Source organism: Antennarius striatus, chromosome 10 (genome assembly GCF_040054535.1).
Source record: "Antennarius striatus isolate MH-2024 chromosome 10, ASM4005453v1, whole genome shotgun sequence".
NCBI classification, from domain to species: Eukaryota; Metazoa; Chordata; class Actinopteri; order Lophiiformes; family Antennariidae; genus Antennarius; species Antennarius striatus.
The window spans coordinates 21,221,938-21,239,505 of NC_090785.1; the positions used below are offsets into that span (position 1 = coordinate 21,221,938).

Here is a 17,568-nt window from a genome sequence, read left to right on the forward strand (position 1 = left end):
TTTGTCCATGACACAGAGCACTACAAAATGTCACTGAGCAGATGGTCTCATATACCAGCTATTAAATCTAGACGACTGTCGCATACCACAAATGAAAGCTGAAGCTGTGAGCTTCATAGAGATATACAGTAGCATCTGAATATTGGACAAACATGGATTTGATATCAGATCAAAATACAATGATTTATCCACAAGTTATGCCAAATGATTCTGTAACTGAGCAGCAAGAATATAAAAAGCACTCTAAATGAAAGCTTATAATTCATTTTTAGACTAAAGAAAGGAGGGCTGTAAGGCCCATATGACAGGAACAGTATTCCCACGACGAGCGATGAGCTACGAGTCAATGCCGTGTTTCTTCAGGAGGGCTTGAAGCTTCTGGTTCTCTTGGTCCTGCAACAGAAACAGGGCAGATGATAAAAGGGTTAATGCTGTGTCTGACCGAACCCCACTGGGTGCTACAGTCAAAGACAACATCGTATCTACTAGCTTCATGACTAATCCTTTGAACTAAAGACTTTAAAAGTGATAGATCTGAAGGATGTTTCACTAATCCATCGTCATGGAAACGCATCACTTCTACCACTGGAATAAAGAAATTGAGGACCTTCTGCCTTTGTCCGAACAGGATGGGGCGGTACAGGTAATGTCTCTGGTGGGCGGTTTGTGGATCTGCTACACTGTCCAGCCCACACCCTCACCACATGCTCTACCTGCAGAAAATCACACTTGTGAAAACTTCATAATGGTGTGAGCAGCTGGAGAGAATCACCAGTTTGTCGCAGCGCTCCTGCAGCTCGGTCACTCGATGGACCAGATGGTCGTAGCTCTCCTTCAGCTTGTGCAACTTCTGTAGAGCACGAGTCTTCACTGACACCAGGATCCCTGAAACGCCAGCAGACGCAGTCAACCCCACGGGCCACTGAGCGTGGAAGCTAGCAGGTAACAAGAACAAGGATTTCACCCAGCCTATGGCTGTCCTGACAATGGTGACCAACCAGCATGTTGTTGGATCTAACTGTGGGGTCTAGTTTCTTGCTGTTAATTTAACATCCACTCTGTGTTAACGGATGCTCTCTTATCAATGAGCTTCAGACTCCAGTGATTAGACAATAGTGCTGAGAGTCTGGATTCATCACCAAACAGTCCAAGAAAGAGAGACAGAGATGGTAGAACTATTCTACACTCTGATGTCAATAATGTTAAAGTAGGTTTGGTAGATGGTACTACACTGATTAATGGTACTACATTGATTGATGTTACTACACTGATTTATGGCACTTAACTGATTGATAGTACTAGATGGATTGATGGTACTACACTGATTGATGGTACTACATTAATAGATGGTACTACACCGATTAATGGTACTATACTGATTGATAGTACTAGCTTGATTGATGGTACCACACTGATTGATGGTACTATACTGACTGATGGTAGTACATTGATTGATGGTACTACACTGGTTGAAGGTACTACATTGATTGATGGCACTACATTGATTTACGGTACTACATTGATTGACGGTACTACATTGATTGATGGTACGAGATAGATGGTACTACATTCATTGATGGTCCTACATTCATTGTTAGCACTACACTGATTGGTGGTACTAGCTTGATTGATGGTACCACACTGATTGATGGTACTATACTGACTGATGGTAATACATTGATTGATGGTACTACACTGGTTGAAGGTACTACATTGATTGATGGCACTACATTGATTTACGGTACTACATTGATTGACGGTACTACATTGACTGACGGTACTACATTGATTGATGGTACGAGATAGATGGTACTACATTCATTGATGGTCCTACATTCATTGTTAGCACTACACTGATTGGTGGTACTAGCTTGATTGATGGTACTATACTGATAGATGGTACTACACTGATTGATGGTACTACACTGATTGATGGTACTAGATAGATTGATGGTACTACATTAGTTGATGGTCCTACATTCATTGATGGTACTACACTGATTGGTGGTACTACATTGATTGATGGCACTACACTGATTGGTGGTACTAGCTTGATTGATGGTACTATACTGATAGATGGTACTACACCGATTGATGGTACTAGATAAATTGATGGTAATACATTAATTGATGGTCATACATTCATTGATGGTACTAGATAGATTGATGGTACCACATTAGTTGATGGTCCTATATTCATTGATGGTACTACACTGATTGGTGGTACTACATTGATTGATCAAATGACACTGGCTGACGGTGAGATCCATAGGTAAATGAGATGCAAATAGGAGCACCAAAATTCTGCTGACCATTGATGATTCTGGCCACCCTCCAGAGTCGCAGCAGGATGAGGAGACCAATCCCATCGAACGCGTCCTCATGGAAGATGAAGACGATGTCCAGTACAAAGGACACCATCACCACCAAACCGTCAAACACCTCAAACTTGTGATCGAAGAACTCCCGGCGGTAAGCAAACAGCTTACCAATCAGTTCCACCACAAAGAAGGTGACCAGAGCCAGGCTCAGGTAGTGAAACACCTGTAAACAGAGATGTGTCAGGAAACCATCACCGACAGCTGCTGCTCAAACCAACCATTTAAGAAAGTGATAACTGTGTAAATTCTTATAATAAATGATAATCACTTGAAAGGTTCACAATTTAAATTTACAGAAACAATGTGACGTTGCAGGATATTCTAGTTTTTTGGGAGGCTCATGTGAGGTTTTTTGGAGCGGGTGGATAAGAAGCGTCTCACTTCAGGAGCGATGTGTCCGTGTTCCAGCTTAATAACAGACAGATCGATCAGCAGCTCCGCCAGAACGAAGATGGCGTCCAGGATGACCAGACACACCACCAGCACCTGGAACAAAGGTGGACATCAGTTTACTGACCTCACCGCGTAACAGGTGACCACAGTGCACCGTTGCTGAGTGGGAGGAACAGGACGGACCTGTGGAGTCTGCAGAGGATACTGGGTAATATCTGGTAAATCCACTCTAAAGTATGTAAGTATGTGACTTATACCAGCTGTAGCTGAAGACGACAACGTCATCATTAATCAATCCTTTAATGATCCCCGTAGTGAAATAACTTTTTTTTTCACTTTAAATATTCACATGTATAGATATACTACAGGTCTGCACACACACACACACACACACACACACACACACACACACACACACACACACACACACACACACACACACACACACACACACACACAGTCCCTGTGGTCAGTCCACTGAGCCACAGCCGGCCCATATCTGGACAAGCCTTTCTGATGACACCACCACCATCACCATCATCATCATCATCATCATCATCATCATCATCTTCATTACCACCACCATCGTCATCACCATCATCATTCTGCATCATTAACACCATCATCTTCATTACCACCACCATCGTCATCATCACTGAGCAGCTGTGTGGAGTGTGCCGGTCGTACCTGGAAGCGCTCACAGCTGTAGAGTCTCTGCAGCGACGCCCTGAAGGTCAGCGTGGTGGGGAACAGGCCGGAGGCGGCGCTCAGCTCTTCACTGGCCTCGTGTAGCTCCTCCTCCTCCCACTGCGCCGGCTGCTCGTCGCCCACAGCCGTGAAATGCTTCAGGTACTGAGCCATGACGGTGGGCTGTGAGACAGGATGGTTCCACGTCCCACCTCAGCTTCCTGAGGACAGACGAGACGTGTCAGTGGACGGCGTTCACCAGCAGTCTGAAGCGTGTCAGTGGACACTGTTCACCAGCAGACTGAAGCGTGTCAGTGGACACTGTTCACCAGCAGTCTGAAGCGTGTCAGTGGACGGCGTTCACCAGCAGTCTGAAGCGTGTCAGTGGACACTGTTCACCAGCAGACTGAAGCGTGTCAGTGGACACTGTTCACCAGCAGTCTGAAGCGTGTCAGTGGACGGCGTTCACCAGCAGACTGAAGTGTGTCAGTGGACGGCGTTCACCAGCAGTCTGAAGCGTGTCAGTGGACACTGTTCACCAGCAGACTGAAGCGTGTCAGTGGACGGCGTTCACCAGCAGACTGAAGCGTGTCAGTGGACACTGTTCACCAGCGGACTGAAGCGTGTCAGTGGACGGCGTTCACCAGCAGACTGAAGCGTGTCAGTGGACACTGTTCACCAGCAGACTGAAGCGTGTCAGTGGACGGCGTTCACCAGCAGACTGAAGTGTGTCAGTGGACACTGTTCACCAGCAGACTGAAGCGTGTCAGTGGACGGCGTTCACCAGCAGACTGAAGCGTGTCAGTGGACGGCGTTCACCAGCAGACTGAAGCGTGTCAGTGGACGGCGTTCACCAGCAGACTGAAGCGTGTCAGTGGACACTGTTCACCAGCAGACTGAAGCGTGTCAGTGGACGGCGTTCACCAGCAGACTGAAGCGTGTCAGTGGACGGCGTTCACCAGCAGACTGAAGCGTGTCAGTGGACGGCGTTCACCAGCAGACTGAAGCGTGTCAGTGGACGGCGTTCACCAGCAGACTGAAGCGTGTCAGTGGACACTGTTCACCAGCAGACTGAAGCGTGTCAGTGGACGGCGTTCACCAGCAGACTGAAGCGTGTCAGTGGACACTGTTCACCAGGACACTGAAGCGTGTCAGTGGACACCCTTCACCAGGACACTGAAGCGTGTCCGTGGACGGCGTTCACCAGCAGTATGAAGCGTGTCCGTGGACGGCGTTCACCAGCAGACTGAAGCGTGTCAGTGGACGGCGTTCACCAGCAGTATGAAGCGTGTCCGTGGACGGCGTTCACCAGCAGTCTGAAGCGTGTCAGTGGACGGCGTTCACCAGGACACTGAAGCGTGTCCGTGGACGGCGTCCAGCAGCAGCTGGGTGGTGTTGTGACAGATGTGGTGAAGCGCAGTGGGTGGGTGACGCAACTACGTCAGGATTTCTCCACGTCAGGTTCTGCTTTTTGCGGTTTGCAGCATGTTGAGGAAGAAGCACAGGTCTTCGTCCCCCACTGACCCACTCTCTGCAGCCCCCAGGACCAACACACCCCATCCACACACATCTGGACACGTGACCATCCTGGTCTTCCTCCTGGGGGGCTGAACCAGATGTCCTGCTGACTCACAGGAAGCCCCGGTGAAGCCGGACCAGCAGCCCCCAGCCCACCGGTTCCTCTCCACTCCGGCCCTGGGTTTGTCCCCCACAGACGGGTTGTTGTTGTTGTTGTTGTTGTTGTTGTGTGGAGCCGCTCCGATCGGCTCGTGACCACAACCAGCGTGTTTCCCGCGTGACCGTCCGGCCCGCGAGGACGCGTCCGATAGGTTGACGGCTGTGTCCGCGGACACGCGCCCCGCCCCCCCCCCCCCAGCGTCAGGTCTTACCGTGTGTTCTCCTCCCTGTTCTCCTCCGTGTTCTCCTCCCTGTTCTCCTCCCTGTTCTCCTCCGTGTTCTCCTCCGTGTTCTCCTCCCTGTTCTCCTCCGTGTTCTCCTCCGTGTTCTCCTCCGTGTTCTCCTCCCTGTTCTCCTCCGTGTTCTCCTCCCTGTTCTCCTCCCTGTTCTCCTCCGTGTTCTCCTCCGTGTTCTCCTCCGTGTTCTCCTCCGTGTTCTCCTCCGTGTTCTCCTCCCTGTTCTCCTCCGTCGCCTCCGGACAAACTTTCAGGCTCTTCTTGGAGGAAACTCCGGAGCTCGTTCAGGCTCCGCCCCCTCCGTCGCGGGCCCCGCCCCCACCGGTTAGTGAGACTAGTTAGTTAAACCAGTGTTTTTTGAGCCGCGGCTCTTTTTTCTCCATAGAAACCTTCAGGGGGGACACCACGAAGCGGACGTCCAGGGGGGACACCACGAAGCGGACGTCCAGGGGGGACACCACGAAGCGGACGTCCAGGGGGGACACCACGAAGCGGACGTCCAGGGGGGACACCACGAGGCGGACGTGTTCCAGACGACCGGACAGCCCGGTGTGGTGTCCACACACACTGAACGGTCCCTGAATCCATTCCTGGGGGGAAACCTGGGCCTTTGGACAAGCTGTTATACAGTGTGCCCTCGCACATTCGCGCATCAAAGCTCGCGACTTCACCTCATTGCGGATTTTTGGTAGGCAGCCACGTGATCAGGGAGACAGGTAGGAGAGTACCTGGTGTGTCATCTGGAAGGAAAGTAGATAAGGAGACTTAGTGGTGGAATGAGGAGGTACAGGAGTGTACACAGAGAAAGAGGTTAGCTAAGAAGAAGTGGGACCCTGAGAGGACTGAGGAGAGTAGACAGGAGTACAGGGAGATGCAGCGTAAGGTGAAGGTAGAGGTAGCAAAGGCCAAACAAGAAGCTTATGATGACTTGTATGCTAGGTTGGACAGTAAGGAGGGAGAGACTGATCTATACCGGTTGGCAAGACAGAGAGACAGAGACAGGAAGGACGTGCAGCAGGTTAGGGTGATTAAGGATAGGGATGGAAGTGTATTGACAGGTGCCAGTCGTGTGATGGGAAGATGGAAAGAGTACTTTGAAGAGTTGATGAACGTGGAACATGAGAGAGAACAACGACTAGAAGAGGTGGACGTGTATCCTTCTGAAGAAGGAGCATCCAGACTGTCCACCTGATCCAGAGACTGACATCAGAGTTCTACAGGGGTTCTGGCTAACCACCAGAGTAGGATCTTTCCTGGTAGAGCAGCTGGTCTTAGCTTTCAGCACAGGTAGGCTCAGGTCTGTAGGGGCCCATGAGAGTCAGAATCTGTATGATGATGAAATACCACTGTGCCTCCAGGGCGGCGCTCTTGTGTGGCTGAATCCGAGAGAAAGCTCTACCAAGCGGGCGCCATACTAGAAAGGTACGAATGGGGTTGTGCAGGTACTCCCTATGGCAAGGTTAGGGTTAGGGTTGGGTTACGGTTAAGGTTAGAGTTGGTTTAGGGTTAGAGTTGGTCTAGCCCTAACCCCCTTAAATGATTTTTATCATTTAGGAGATAAGATATACTTTACTGACCCCAAACTGGGAAATTCAAGAGATTATCATCACATGGTCACAACACACAAAAACATTTTAATACTGAAAACAGAAACTGTAGAAAATCATAGTTAAATAGAAAATAACTAACTTTTTGTAAAGTTTTTTTTTTTAAATTTATCTAAAAAGAATGTGAAAAATAAGGATAAATAACCTAAATTAATTGGCACACAAAAATATGTAAAATTTAAATAAATTGACCTAAATACCTAGCTTGAATTTGGGTTTCTGTGTGTTATTAAACATTTGCTGTGTAATTTCAATGTAAATCCTATTGTTTTTACATTAATGTCGACTTTTACATTCAAATTCTGCAATTATGACAAAAACAATATATAATGTATCTTTTATAAGTTACTCATTAGGGCCAGGAACACAGTTTTTAAAGGCTGCATCTGAGAGCCACGAAGGAGGTAACTGGAGAAACTGTGTGTGTGTGTGTGTGTGTGTGTGTGTGTTACGGGACTGTACACACACACATATATATATATATATATATATATATATATATATATATATATATATATATATATATATATATATATATATATATATATATATATATATATATTATATGCATGTGACTAACTACCATTATTAGAATGGACTAACAATATCCTTACAGGGATTAATAAAGTACATTACATTTACATTTTTTTGATCCGCTTTAATCCAGTGGAATAACTGGAGGCTGTTTGATGGAGGCTCTGTTGAAAACAGTTGGGGACACGGGTCATGACTATTTCCTGTTTAAGCAGACAGTGGTTGTCAGATTTGTACAGGTTGGCCTCAGCAGTTTTAGGTGGGACAGGCTCCAGCAACCCACAACGCACCAGTAATAGAAAATAATGAATGAATGAATCTTTAGTTATTTATTTAGTTTACAATAGCATTCATAAACACATCATTTTTCAATAATTTCAACAAAATCATGAAAACACCAGGGAATATCATGTTACCCTGTTGAGAAGTGGTGAACACGGGTTCCAGTCCTGTCGACACTTCAGGCTCTAAGTGTGTTCCATCCCTGCAGAGAATTCTTGCTTGTCTCATCAGAACTTCTTCCTTCCTTTCTTCCTTCTTAGCAGTAAGCGTCCTTCCTGGAGACGCGTCTCGATCACCATATAAAGGACTTACTGAAGCCAACCCATGACTGTGTTCCTCGTCTGCCTCATACTGACACGCTGCTCTGATTTGTGTCTGTGGCTGGTGGGGTTACTGTATACTTGATGACACATCACACATTTACACTTTCAGTTTGTCGAATGCGTGGCTTGAGCCACAGGTTGACCAGTTTTGTGATGTGGGGTAGGGTCTTGGGGGGTGGCAGGTGACTGTTTTACATAGAAAATACGTAAAAAACATAGAAAACTAATCTTCCTGCTCGGATCTAAGCCCGCTCCTCGTGGTAACAGTAAGGTAAGTAGTAAGGTAAGTAGAAGACAATAAATCTGGTCCTGGTTGAAAAAATTCTTCAAAAATCTGCCAGCAAAATCTGTTTAAAATTACCAACAGTAAATGTCAGAATTACAACAGTAGAAATATGGCTGAGAGAGTAATGCAAGTAACACAACGCCTGACCGACAGCAGCTGAAACATTCAACCAGCAGGATGTGTCTGGTCGTGATCAGGCGGCCATCACGGTTGGAACGACTGAGGTGTAGTTTGCAGAGTTCACACACCTGAAATGAGGAAAAATATTTCTCAAATCAACATAGTTACAGATTATTAAGCCGCTTTTGACCATTTACCTTCAGAAGCTGAACTTACAAGGACAAACTGATGGACCGTGGTGAGAAATTCAACATTCATTTTGTGCTAATTCTGAAATAATTGCAATAAATTAATGAATCTGTGTTTTATCATCCTTCACACGAGAACACACTGTTTTCTAATCTGCCTCCAGAGAAATCGTTTGGTTGGGTCTGGAGGAAATTAATGTGTGCTTTGTGACAATCAAATACTTCAACACTGATCAGTGTCTTCAACCTCAATAGCTGCCATCCTGGTTATGTAGCGTCATAATCCCACCCTGTTTTACTCCATGGGCCGTCCTTTAAGGTGTGGTGGATAAATACAACAAAATAGAATGATACGACCAGCAGAAAACTTTTTTTAAAATTATGAATCCTGTTGGGGGCAGCAGTGGCTCAGCGGTAGAGCAGACGTCTTGAAGACCAGACATCGCCCAGCCATCGGCGGTTCGATTCCCGCTCCCACTGCCGAGGTGCCCTTGAGAAAGGCGCCATCTCCCCCACAAGCTGCTCAATTGGGGTGTGATCCCTCACGCGACCCTTCACTCTGCCTCTCCCTATATAGATATTAATTGAACGCCTGCATGCCTCTAGTGTGTTGGGTGTTTGTTCAGGAGCCTGTATACAACATATATACTGTATGTGCATGTCTAACTGTATTTGGTGAATGTAAAGAGAATTTCCTGTTTCGGGATAAAAAAGTATGATTCTTCTGCTTGTATCAACTTCATTAGCAGCGTCCTCGTAACATCACACCATCCTTGTTTTTTGTTGGTTCTGCTAGTTTAGTAGTTTTGTAATGTATTGTATGTATAGCGGCCGGAGTGGCCCCTTGAAGAAGGTACTCATGTGACCGAGGCATCATTTTGTCAAGCGTCAAGACAACAACAGAAGTTTTTGAAAACGTCGGCCGAAGTAAAATTTTTTGTGTGTTTTCGTGTGGACGTCTGTAACCGAAGGTTTTTTTGGTCCGGATACGTCTCCCTGCGAGAAAAACTGCTGTGTCGTCTTGTGTGTGTCCTGTGTTTACACATGCAAACAGAATGGACGTAGTTAAAACCCTCTTGGTAGCAAATAAATATTAACCATCTTGTCGTTGTGCTGCTGCTTGAGGATCAGCAACAGTTATGGGAATGACCTGTTAACGTTGACAGTGAGGATACTCTTGACAGGTGTGCTCTTAGGACCCGGTGCAGGATGGAAGACTGGCTCTTGATTGGTTGGTTTAGACCGACGAATGATGTATGGGTCAGCAGAATGTGAGGGGTAGGTTTCAAACGTCCCCGCCTTCATTCCTCCCGTCTGTCACAGAACACATTCACAAGAGCACAGACTGTCAAAGCATTCCCTGGAACACCAAGCCGGCAGCCGGAGGGGTAGGCACCTTTTTACTTGGAGACGAGGGCTTGAAGGGAACTGGACTGACTTTATGTGTAGGTGGGAGGGGCTTCTGGACAGGTGGGAGTGGCTTGTCACTTCGGAAAGGATTACTTTGGAAATAGTCTCTAGGGTGAAGATTGAGCTTGAAGGGACCATCTCTGAACTTGGAGCGATGGATGGTTGCTTCCTTCTACAGAAAACACACACACAGACACACACAGACACACACACACACACACACACACACACACACAAGTTGACAAAAGAATCTTTCAGGTGATCCTCTCATGGTCCCTGGCTTGTTCTGACCTGATTTGATGAACAATAGTAAAATTGACTCAATCTTAATCCATGTACTGGGTTTCATATTGTTGTCCATGTGCTGCATAACGGTTTAATGCAAGCAATTCTACAACATTTAGGAAAGACTTTTTTAGATCGTCTATTTTCATCATCTGAGCTGTTGTTGTGCTATAGTCTAGACCAGTAATATACTAAAAACAAGATATACAAATGTCATCAACGCAGTATGAAAAGAACTGTTACCATGGTTCCCTAAGCGTCGTTGTGTTTGTGTAAAAGGAGACGTGCACCTTCAGTACTTCCCTGGCTCTGTCGTAGGGCTCTGGAACGTACAGCTCTACTCTGGACAGCGTAACGTTGGGATAGCTGCAGGACAGAACACCGCTATGACCTCAGCTACATCAGATAACACTGTGAAGGTTTGGCTTCCATCATGTGTAGTCAAAAAAGATTCAACAGTAAACTTAGCTGTTATGTAACACTATATTGGTAGATTTGTCCTTTGTGAAACCACCTAAAACACAGATCAAACACAAGTTGTCTAAATCCTCCATTGCTGACGTATCTCAAGAGTCACATAACGAAATACACTTTGAAATATGTGAACTATTTGTTTTAAATGCTTGAACTATTTCAGAGGACATTGCTGCCGTAAACCTGTAGCCGCTGCCTTTCTTGGGAGGTGAGGTCATGATGTTGCGTCCAATGGAGCGATGAGCGGTTTGGGCCACTCGCAGTGGACTCATGGCCTCCACTGGTCCTGACAGAGTCCCAAAGTAACTACCTGAACCTGAGCTGGGGGCAGACAAAAAACAATCAATGAGAACAAAGAGTGCTTTAATTTCGTCAAGAACATGATGTCTTTAAAACTGAATGCCTTTCATTGCACCAAAAGTCAGGAGCTTAAACTTAAACCCTCTGGGTTTTATTGATATTTGTGTGTGTCTTTGTGTGCTTCTCTTCATATGTTTGTCATAACACAGCACCTGCCATTTCTTCATTATGTATGTGTTACTGTGTATGTGTTATTGTGTGTGAGCTTTTGTGTGTTTGTTGGTGTATCTAACGGTTGTGTGTCTGCTCCTGTGCTGGCTCACGGTTTCTTGCCCCTGCTGCAGGGCAGGAAGGCCTTGCTCAGGTTCTTCTTGGCTTGCTGGAGGCCGCTCTGTCGGGCCAGTCTCACCGGATCACTCAGTGCCTCGTGTTCAAAAATCCGTTTGAAGGACTTCTCAAAGAAGCCACTCTGCAGAGCGCATCGCTGTTTGGCCACGCCTGCCTGCATCTGACGGCTACGATAGGCTGATTCATGGATCGCACCTGGTTTTGTGAGGAAAACATCAGTCACACATAATGACAGCTGTCACACATAATGAATAACAAATACAGGACAGGAACAACATTCCGTCAGTCCTTTAAAAGCAATGTATCATCGTTATCCGTTACATCAGTCATGAACTTCCTGTGATCCTACAAATGTAAATGTTCTGGATCAGGATCAGGACGTGACTCTGACGTGTGCTCCATCTGATGCTGATGTCATCACAGACATTATCCATGGAGTTAGAAGATCAAATCATGTATCATGGTAAAGAATCATTAAGGAACATTCTGGACCCATCAAACCTATTGATTAGCTGTGTGGTCCATCTGTCTATTTAGTGTAGATGTAAAAAAAACAATCAGAATGTGTTCATGGTGATCAGAAAACAACCACTAAATGGCATAAGTGTGTGTTTGGAGGTTCTGATCAATTACCTGATCTGATCAATAACCTGATCTGATCAATAACCTGATACGTACGGCTGGAGGATGGGTTATATATGTCCCCCACTGAGATGTAGCTCATCTCCTGAAACACACCCAGACGTTCCAGGTCCGACTTCCCCTCACCAAACACCATCTACGAACACACACACACGCACACACACACACACACACACACACACACACACACACACACACACACACACACACACACACACACACACACACACACACACACACACACACACACACACACACACACACACACACACACACACACACACACACACACACACACAGAGGGTGGATGATGGTTGCCAGAAGGACAGATGATAGATACACAGATCGATAGACAGACAGACACACAGACAGATAGACAGGTAAAAAGACAGGCAGGCAGGCAAACAAACACACAGATAGAGAGACAGACAGATTGATAAACAGACAGACAGACAGACAGACAGGCAGACAGACAGCCTTACCCTTGACCTAGTATATGTGACTGTACTGTGCTCAGGTGTTGACCGTCTCTGTGTCTGTGTACACAGGTTGGTTGCCGTGGAGAAGAGGAAGTAAACTTCCTGTGAGTAAGCAAGGGTACCTTCAAATTAAAAGCAGAACTAGAGGTTGCTCAATTGAAGATGACATGTAATCCCAAAGGCACCCTGTAGGTGTCACAGGGATGAGTGGATGAAGTGTTCCTTTGCCTCCCCTGGCGGTAGAAGCAGGACTTTCTTTAGGTTCTCATCATCTGTTCCCATGTAGGTTCCTAATGTTCCTCCCCAGGGAGGTGTCCAGGAGGCATCCTGAACAGATGCTTGAGCCACTGCAGCTGGCTCCGCTCGAGGTGGAGGAGCAGCGGCCCTACTCCGAGCTCCTCCCTGGTGACTGAACTCCTCACCTTACCTCTAAAGGTGTGTCCAGCCACTCTACGCAGGAAATTAATTTCATCCACTTGTATCCTGGATCCTGTCTTTTTGGTCATGACCCAAAGCTCATGACCATAGGTGAGAGTAGGAACGTAGATTGACTGGTAAAACGAGAGCTTCGTGTTATAATCAGGTCACCACGACAGACTTATACAACGACTACATCACTGCAGAAGCTGCACCAATCTCTGTCAATCTCACTTTCCATCCTTAACTTACTTCAATCAGTCAATCAACTTTTACATCTAGAGATATTTCAAAGCGCTTAACAGACAGAGAGCCAACAGGGCCCTCCAGAGCAAGCATAAGCAACGATGGCGGGGAAAAAACGCCCTCATTGAGGAAGAAACTCCGGGCAGGACCCAGGCTCTGGAGGGCGGTCATCTGCCTTGACCTGTTGGTTGGGAAAAAGAAATACACTGGGGATAGAGATAGGTCAAGGAAGAGAGAGAGACAGAGAGAGAGAGTGGCAGATAGGCCAGATTGAATTTTCATGTCCATATTGAGCTGTTGCTGAAGTGGGGGCAGGATCTGGACTTCCTGTCTGTCTGACAGGTGTTTCCCACCTGTTGAACAGAAGTACAAAGACAGCGGCCGTAACTTGCAAAGAAAGAATGTGATCTAACAGTAGTAGTAAATCATAACAGATAGATAGATAGATAGATAGATAGATAGATAGATAGATAGATAGATAGATAGATAGATAGATAGATAGATAGATAGATAGATAGATAGATAGATAGATAGATAGATAGATAGATAGATAGATAGATAGATAGATAGATAGATAGATAGATACTTTATTATCCCGGAGGAAATTGTATATATCCACTGCTCAGGCATTACATAACAAATAATACTGGATAAACACCAGGAGAAAAAGAAACACTGACATCACAGGACATACCACAAGACATACATTACACTAACAGACAGACACATGCAGCACTAACAGGACTTATATACTAAACTATAACTAAAATATAAACAGTATTAATTTAAAATATAAACAGTATAAATATATATATATATATATATATATATATATATATATATATATATATATATATATATATATATATATATATATAAACAGTATAAAATTAAATTAAATTAAATCCATTCAACCCCGTGCTGACCTCGCCACCTCCCCCCCGCTCCTCCTGAGAGAGTCATTGTACCCCCTGATGGCACGGGGCACGAAGGAGGACCTCAGCCTCTCTGTGGAGGCGCTGTGTGACAGCAGTCTGCCGCTGAAGGTGCTTCTCTGCTGGGAGAAGGTGGTGTGTAGGGGGTGGCAGGTGTTGTTGTAAAAGCATAGAAAGATTAAAAAAAAAAGATAAGTGACAGAAGCTCCAGAGTTTCTCCATTTAACGGAAGAGACGGGGGAAAATACCCTTAGTAGCCGAGGCCTATAGCAGCATATCTAGTGGAGTGTGTCATTTCTAATTGTAAGCTCTATCAAACAGGAGGGTTTTTAGTCGACTCTTAAATAAGCTAAGGGAGTCTGCCCACAGGACCGAGGCTGGGAGATCGTTCCAGAGTAAAGGGGCCAGATAGCTGAAGCTTCTGCCTCTTGTTCGACTCTTAAAAACCCAACGGGTCACCAGAAATCCTGCATCCTCGGATTGAAGGGCCCTGGGAGGGTGACACACTTCAATGTAAGACAGAGCCTTACAGTGAAGAGCTTTTCTTGTGAACAAGACCCCAAGATACTTAAACTCCTCCACTTGTGACAAAGACTCTACCGACCTGAAGACGGAAGACCACCCTCTTCCGGTCGAGAACCACGTCCTCGGATTTAGAGGTACTGATCCTCATCCCACACGCATCACACTCAGCTGAAAACTGTCCCAGTGCACACTGAAGGGCCAGGTTTGATGAGGCCAACAAGACAACATAGTCTGCAAAAAGCAGAGAAGAAATCCTTTGGCCCCCAAACCAGACTCCCTCCAGATCTCCTCCCGAGATTCTGAATGGTTTGCCAAAATTTCTCCTCCATGACGTCCCCGAACTCCTCCCTGACCCGAGTTTTTGCCCCCGCGGCTATTCAGGTTGCAGTACGCCTGGCCTGCCTGAACCTGTCAGCTGCCTCTGAAGTCCTACAGTTCAACAAGATTTAATTGGATCGATTGGGTGGCACAAGTCAGTTAGAACAGTGAAATGGTGAGTTGTGGTCTCAAGTTTAATTTATGGTGGACTGAAATACATTTACATTAATGTTAGCTACACCACACATGCAGGGCTACTACAATATTTCCTCAGGTGAAAAGTCAGAGATTTACAATTTGAAACATTCATTTTTTCCCCATGAAAATAATTCCATACTGTCAACAGTAGAGAACATGTAGAAGCATTTATGGCCACAAGGTGGCAGGCTTGTCCTGGAAATAGAGGAAGGCAACAACTGACCAATCCATTGCAAAATAACAACAAGGAGGATTGTCAAGGCATTATGATGCAAGGATAGAGAGGTAACAGGAGAAGAGGCAGAAGAAGGGAGTTGGAGAGACAAATCAAAGCAGATATGTAATGAAAGTGAGACATCCATAGGGAAAGACAGATCAAGAAAGGACACTGGTTGTAGTGACGTGGGTTTACTGTATTCCTTTAACAGTTTGAATTCAGTTTGAATCGGAATGAGTGGAAGAAGAAGCTGGTTCTTGATTGAAGGACAGTTACCGACATGAGGGAGGGTGTGGTGGTCCCACCTGGTTCTGGGCTCATGCTACACCTTTAGTTCATGCACCTTACTGTCCTTCTCATGCAGCTGTGGTTTTCGAAGCTGGTATATAGTCAGTGGTGCAGCATTTTTCCAATATTCCTGTGATTGGTGGAAGGAAATCCCATCCCATCAGCTATTAATCAAAGAGATAATTTTTATGGTCTGGCTAACACAAGGCCTATTACACAGGGAGTGGTGCAAGCCTCTTCCTCCTCCGCCCTCACACACCACAGAAGACTGCATTCCAACAGAGCCCTCAGTTCTGTCAGGGCCCAAAACACCATGACTTTGAGGTGATCACATATTATTTCACTGACAAAAAGGAGAACATGTGAGAAGAGCATCAGTCAGGCTTCCTACTGAAGTAACCCTGTGACAGCGCTGCTACGTGGCTCCCTTAATCTACATGTTTACAGGCCCTCCGTGTATGTGTGTGTGAGTGTGTGTGTGGGGGTTCCCACTGAGGGATTAATAAAGGACTTCTTCTTCAAGAACATGACACTGACCTGCTCAGCTTAGCATCCTGGAGTAGGTTCACTGGTCAGCAGGACTGATGAGAAAGGTGTGTGTGTGAAGGTGACATGTAAGTGAGGCCCAACCAACACTAGACTTCGGATTTGATTGTGATTTGATTGTGATTTGATTTGATTGTGAATTAATTTGATTTGATTGTGAATTGATTTGATTTGATTTCTCTCTCTGTGTTCCAAACACGGCACAACATAGAGAACAAGACAAACGACAGTATCAACCAAACATCTTCCAGAAGCTTAAATCTAATTATAATGGAACCCCCCCCCACACACAGCTGTGATGGGGTTTGTTTCAGCATAAGGTGGGAAACTGGTGAAATGACGTGAATGACGTGTGAGGTTCCCTGTCTCACAAGTCATTAAATCACAGGGCAAAGAGAGGGCTTACCTTCAAACACAGTAGCCTGGTCTCTGTTCTTAGCAGTACGTTCCTACAGCATGTTTTAAAAGCCATTATAACCTGCAGAGATGTCCTGTTGACTGATCATCAAACAGTCCAAGTCCATTCCCATTCCTTCCATCAAGTCTGGAGGAAATGCATCCAGGTTTCTCTTCATGTTAACAAACCAACAAATGACCAATGTGGGCAGAGGATATGGAGCACAGGGTGAGAGGTTCAATTCTGATTCCTGGTGCCTGTGAGCTAGAGCAGCAGAGGAGCGTGTCTCTGTCACTCTGTCAGCCAGTTTCACAAAGAATTACTATCAGTCACTGAAGGAGTTCAGCACAGCCTTAAAAGCAGGATGTGATTTGCTGGGGGGATGGGGGGTGTCATCCCCCCTGTGGTTTTTTACATCTCTGTCTCTGCTGAATGAATTTTCTCCTGGGGGGTGTAGAGGCTAAGGGAAGCTTTAATCCACTGGGGTATTCCACCACACTGACGTGAATGAGGCGCTGATGTTATTTCCTGCTCATCAAATGTCAGACACACCCCTGTTTGATGACTGTTTAATTATGTTAAGTTTCTCAGTTAACTCCACCCATAGTTAAGATCAAATAGCAAAACATTCAGAGTTCAGCGTTAGCGTCCGTTAATGCTTCCAGGAAGAAACCTGACCCGGCCAAAACTGGTTCTTATGTCATTTAGTTCCTACAGGAGGACAACCCGTCAATAATGAATAAATGTGAACTAACAGCAGGTAGTACCAGAGTTTTCTGACAGGTAGTCTATAGTCTACATAGCTGCTCTAATTTTCAACCTGACCTGA

At 45.8% G+C, this 17,568-nt stretch overlaps 2 protein-coding genes across 4 annotated transcripts; both read right to left on the reverse strand.

Annotated features, from left to right (window-relative positions):
* Nucleotides 1-26: 26 nt before the first annotated feature.
* Nucleotides 27-5,629, reverse strand: hvcn1 (hydrogen voltage-gated channel 1). Its single transcript, XM_068325455.1, has 6 exons — nucleotides 5,351-5,629; nucleotides 3,462-3,682; nucleotides 2,763-2,867; nucleotides 2,313-2,544; nucleotides 773-885; nucleotides 27-393 (listed from the first exon to the last, which is right to left on the reverse strand). The coding sequence occupies exons 2-6, from the start codon at nucleotides 3,633-3,635 to the stop codon at nucleotides 337-339; spliced, it is 681 nt and encodes a 226-aa protein (XP_068181556.1). The 5' UTR covers nucleotides 3,636-3,682; nucleotides 5,351-5,629; the 3' UTR covers nucleotides 27-336.
* Nucleotides 5,630-7,803: 2,174 nt separating this feature from the next.
* Nucleotides 7,804-17,037, reverse strand: cfap96 (cilia and flagella associated protein 96). 3 transcript variants are annotated; one of them, XM_068325638.1, is made up of 9 exons: nucleotides 16,749-17,037; nucleotides 12,656-13,203; nucleotides 12,210-12,309; nucleotides 11,507-11,726; nucleotides 11,067-11,204; nucleotides 10,700-10,775; nucleotides 10,111-10,296; nucleotides 9,865-10,028; nucleotides 7,804-8,654 (listed from the first exon to the last, which is right to left on the reverse strand). In XM_068325638.1, exons 3-9 carry the CDS (start codon nucleotides 12,307-12,309, stop codon nucleotides 8,600-8,602), a joined length of 939 nt encoding a protein of 312 aa, XP_068181739.1. In that variant the 5' UTR covers nucleotides 12,656-13,203; nucleotides 16,749-17,037; the 3' UTR covers nucleotides 7,804-8,599. The 3 variants fall into 3 exon arrangements, with proteins under 3 accessions (XP_068181739.1, XP_068181740.1, XP_068181738.1); XM_068325639.1 differs by lacking the exon at nucleotides 12,656-13,203 and adding an exon at nucleotides 16,334-16,377; XM_068325637.1 differs by lacking the exon at nucleotides 12,656-13,203.
* Between the last annotated feature and the right edge of the window lie 531 nt (nucleotides 17,038-17,568).

Excerpts from the sequence above, each read along its gene's own strand:
- cfap96 (XM_068325637.1), bottom strand. The coding sequence starts at position 16,814 with ATGGCTTTTAAAACATGCTGTAGGAACGTACTGCTAAGAACAGAGACC. Across the intron at positions 11,727-12,209 it reads ATATAACCCATCCTCCAGCC|GTGCGATCCATGAATCAGCC; the intron begins GTACGTATCAGG and ends TCACAAAACCAG. Across the intron at positions 11,205-11,506 it reads TGCAGCAGGGGCAAGAAACC|CTCAGGTTCAGGTAGTTACT; the intron begins GTGAGCCAGCAC and ends GTCTGCCCCCAG.
- hvcn1 (XM_068325455.1), bottom strand. The coding sequence starts at position 3,635 with ATGGCTCAGTACCTGAAGCATTTCACGGCTGTGGGCGACGAGCAGCCG. Across the intron at positions 2,545-2,762 it reads ACGGACACATCGCTCCTGAA|GTGTTTCACTACCTGAGCCT; the intron begins GTGAGACGCTTC and ends CTCTGTTTACAG. Across the intron at positions 394-772 it reads AGGAGCGCTGCGACAAACTG|GACCAAGAGAACCAGAAGCT; the intron begins GTGATTCTCTCC and ends TTTCTGTTGCAG.